The sequence below is a fragment of the Bufo gargarizans genome, chromosome 9 (assembly GCF_014858855.1).
Source record: "Bufo gargarizans isolate SCDJY-AF-19 chromosome 9, ASM1485885v1, whole genome shotgun sequence".
Lineage (NCBI taxonomy): Eukaryota > Metazoa > Chordata > Amphibia > Anura > Bufonidae > Bufo > Bufo gargarizans.
The window spans coordinates 187014798-187018483 of NC_058088.1; the positions used below are offsets into that span (position 1 = coordinate 187014798).

The window sequence follows — 3686 nt, forward strand, 5'->3', positions numbered from 1 at the left end:
CCTTGTCTGCAAGGGACTACTCTGTCACAAGGGTGTCATAGCATAAAATACTGGAGCATGTCCTGCAATCCAGTAAATGTTCTACCCGTTTCAAAGATCTTTTATGCCACCTCCTAAGAATGAAAAGTTTGTACTGCCAAATCCAGGTACAGTATTATTTTCCCAGCTTCAGCAACCATTGTTAATGTGGACCTGCGATATTCCTCCTTTCGAGGAGGTCCCTATTTCTTTAAGAAATATTATTTTGTTTACTATGAGTTTTTCCCCTCTTTTTGTGCTCGGCTAAAAAGTTGCGACATGGGGAGCAAATGGTTGTTATAACGGCTTGACTACAACTAAGGACCTCTTGGCTTGAGTCACTACATGAGTAAAATCTTCTTCAGAGACTCCTTCACCTGCTTGTTCCTTAGACTATAAATAAAAGGGTTGAGAAGAGGAGTAAGGACGGAGTACACAACAGTCACGACCTGTCGTCTTCAACTGAATTTGACGAGGATGGACGGAAATACGTGAAAAAGACAGTACCGAAGAAAAGGGCAACTGAGGTTAAGTGTGAAGAACAAGTGGAGAAAGCTTGATATCTTCCAGAGGATGAACGCAGCATTAAAATGATTTTGAGGATCCTACAATAGGAGACCATTACAAAGACAAAGGGACTCATTGCAACCAAAGAACCTTCTGTAAACACCAAGAGATCATATTTTGACGTATCTGAGCATGACAAAGCGAGCAAGGGAGGCAGGTCACAGAAGTGCTCGTGAATCATGTTTGGCCCACAGAAATTCATGGAAGAAACAATACAGGTGTGTAGAAGAGAATGTAACCAGCTACATATCCAGGAGGACATGATGAGACCCACACATGTCTTCTTGTTCATGATCTGTAAGTAAATAAGGGGATTGCTGATGGCAACCAGTCTGTCGTAAGCCATGACGGCCAGGACAAAGCACTCCATGCTGGCAGTGCAGAACAGAAAGAACATCTGGCTCATGCATCCTTCAAAGGTGATGGTCTTCCTGTCCCGAAGAAGATTGGCCAACATGAGCGGAGCCGTTATGGAGCTGAAACAAAGGTCGACAAAGGAAAGGTTCCCGAGGAAGAAGTACATGGGAGAGTCCAGAATCCGATCTCTAGTTGTGACGAGAATAATTAAAGAATTGCCCAGAACAGTAAGTAGATATGTTACAAAAAATACGACAAAGAGTGTGATCTTCTGATCTTGGGTATGGGAAAGACCGAGAAGAAAAAACTCTGTGACACTTGACACATTAATGTCATCCATTCAGTGCCCAATTATCAACGTCCTACCTATGGAAACCTACCTGTACCAATTTGCAGAGACAAATATTTAGGGATTGGGTATATCTCTGGGGCTGCAGGGTGTTTTGTGGGTAACAGAGAACTCTTTTCCTGCTCAATAGGTCTTAACTAAGCTTCATGTACGGGAGGATGTTAGTCATATGTGAGCTATTGAAAATTCGGTTGAATATAGGTTTTTCTGCAATGCTTGGATCGATAATTTTCTCATTCCTGTGTAACAGTAATGTCTTGAATGTTATTGGGAGGATTTTTTGTGAGTGTTCATACATGTGCCCTTTCTACATCTATTGTTCATGGCTTACATATGCATAGATTTTAAACACCAACCAGACTGTGTTTAATATCTACGTGGTTGGCCTAAAGCTATGTTCACAATTGCATTTAGGTTCACAACAAATCTAATGAAGCGTGTTGCAGTGTGAGAGATATCAATGGTTCTCAAAAAGATAGCATTTAGTCATTATAAAAAAAAAAAAGAGGATGACAGGCAAATTTATAAGATTAGGCAGAGAAAGGCCAAACAAGTTATAAGAGCTTCTAAAGCACAGGCTGAAGAGAAATTAGCTCAGTCAGTGAAAAAAGGCGATAAGGCATTCTTCAGATACATAAATGAAAAAAGGAAACTAAAACAAGGAATTACCAAATTAAAAACAAAAGAAGGAAGGTATATGGAAGAAGATAAAGAACTAGCTGACTGCCTCAATAAATACTTCTGTTCAGTTTTTGCAAAGGAAAATGAAGGAAAAGGACCTCAGGAAAGAAGACGAATACATCTTTTGATGCATGTGTCTTTACAGAGGAAGAGGTTCTAAGTCAGCTGTCTAAAATTAATACAAATAAGTCACAGGGGCCTGATGGGATACACCCAAAGCTATTAAAAGAGCTCAGCGGTGAACTAGCAAAACCATTAACAGATTTATTTAACCAATCACTGGCAACAGGAGTCGTCCCAGAAGATTGGAAATTGGCAAATGTTGTGCCCATTCAAAAGAAAGGTAGTAGGGAGGAATCGGGCAACTATAGGCCAGTAAGCCTGACATCAATAGTGGGGAAATTAATGGAAACCATATATAAGAAGAGGATTGTGGAACATCTAAAATCCCATGGATTAAAGGATGAAAAACAGCATGGGTTTACTTCAGGGAGATCATGTCAAACTAATCTTATAGATTGGGTGACTAAAATAATAGATGAGGAGGTGCAGTAGACATCGCTTATCTGGAATTTAGTAAGGCTTTTGATACTGTGCCACATAGAAGGCTTATCAATAAATTGCAGTCTTTGGGCTTGGACTCCCATTTTGTTGAATGGATTAGGCAGTGGCTGAGGGACAGGCAACAGAGGGTTGTAGTCAATGGAGTATATTCAGACCAAGGTCTTGTTACCAGTGGGGTACCTCAGGGATCTGTTCTGGGACCCATATTGTTTAATATCTTTATCAGCGACATTGCAGAAGGCCTCGATGGTAAGGTGTGTCTTTTTGCTGATGACACAAAGATTTGTAATTGAGGTTCCTGGAGGGATACACAAAATAGAAAAGGATTTAGGAAAACTAGAGGAATGGTCAAATATCTGGCAACTAAAATTTAATGTTGATAAGTGCAAGATAATGCACCTGGGGCATAAAAACCCAAGAGCAGAATATAAAATCAGTGATACAGTCCTAACCTCAGTATCTGAGGAAAGGGATTTAGGGGTCATTATTTCAGAAGACTTAAAGGTAGGCAGACCATGTCACAGAGCAGCAGGAGATGCTAGCAGAATGCTTGGGTGTATAGGGAGAGGCATTACCAGTAGACAGAGGGAGGCGCTCATGCCGCTCTACAGAGCACTAGTGAGACCTCATCTGGAGTATTGTGCTCAGTACTGGAGACCATATCACCTGAAGGATATTGATACTTTGGAGAGAGTTCAGAGAAGAGCTACTAAACTGGTACATGGATTGCAGGATAAAACTTACCAGGAAAGATTAAAGGACCTTAACATGTATAGCTTGGAAGAAAGACGAGACAGAGGGGATATGATAGAAACTGCTAAATACATAAAGGGAATCAACAAGGTAAAAGAGGAGAGAATATTTAAAAGAAGAAAAACTGCTACAAGAGGACACAGTTTTAAATTAGAGGGGCAAAGGTTTAAAAGTAATATAAGGAAGTATTACTTTACTGAGAGAGTAGTGGATGCATGGAATAGCCTTCCTGCAGAAGTGGTAGCTGCAAATACAGTGGAGGAGTTTAAGCATGCATGGGATAGGCATAAGGCCATCCTTCATATAAGATAGGGCCAGGGGCTATCCATAGTATTCAGTATACTGGGCAGACTAGATGGGCCAAATGGTTCTTATCTGCCGACACATTCTATGTTTC

The 3686-nt window shown here is 40.6% G+C and overlaps 1 protein-coding gene across 1 annotated transcript; it reads right to left on the reverse strand.

Moving 5' to 3' along the window:
* Positions 1–460: 460 nt before the first annotated feature.
* LOC122919614 (olfactory receptor 1C1-like) lies at positions 461–1108 on the reverse strand. Its single transcript, XM_044268733.1, has one exon. It carries the CDS (start codon positions 1106–1108, stop codon positions 461–463), a length of 648 nt encoding a protein of 215 aa, XP_044124668.1.
* Positions 1109–3686: the final 2578 nt, after the last annotated feature.

Bases quoted from the DNA above. Each gene is read 5' to 3' on its own strand.
- LOC122919614 (XM_044268733.1), bottom strand. From the start codon at position 1,108: ATGTACTTCTTCCTCGGGAACCTTTCCTTTGTCGACCTTTGTTTCAGC.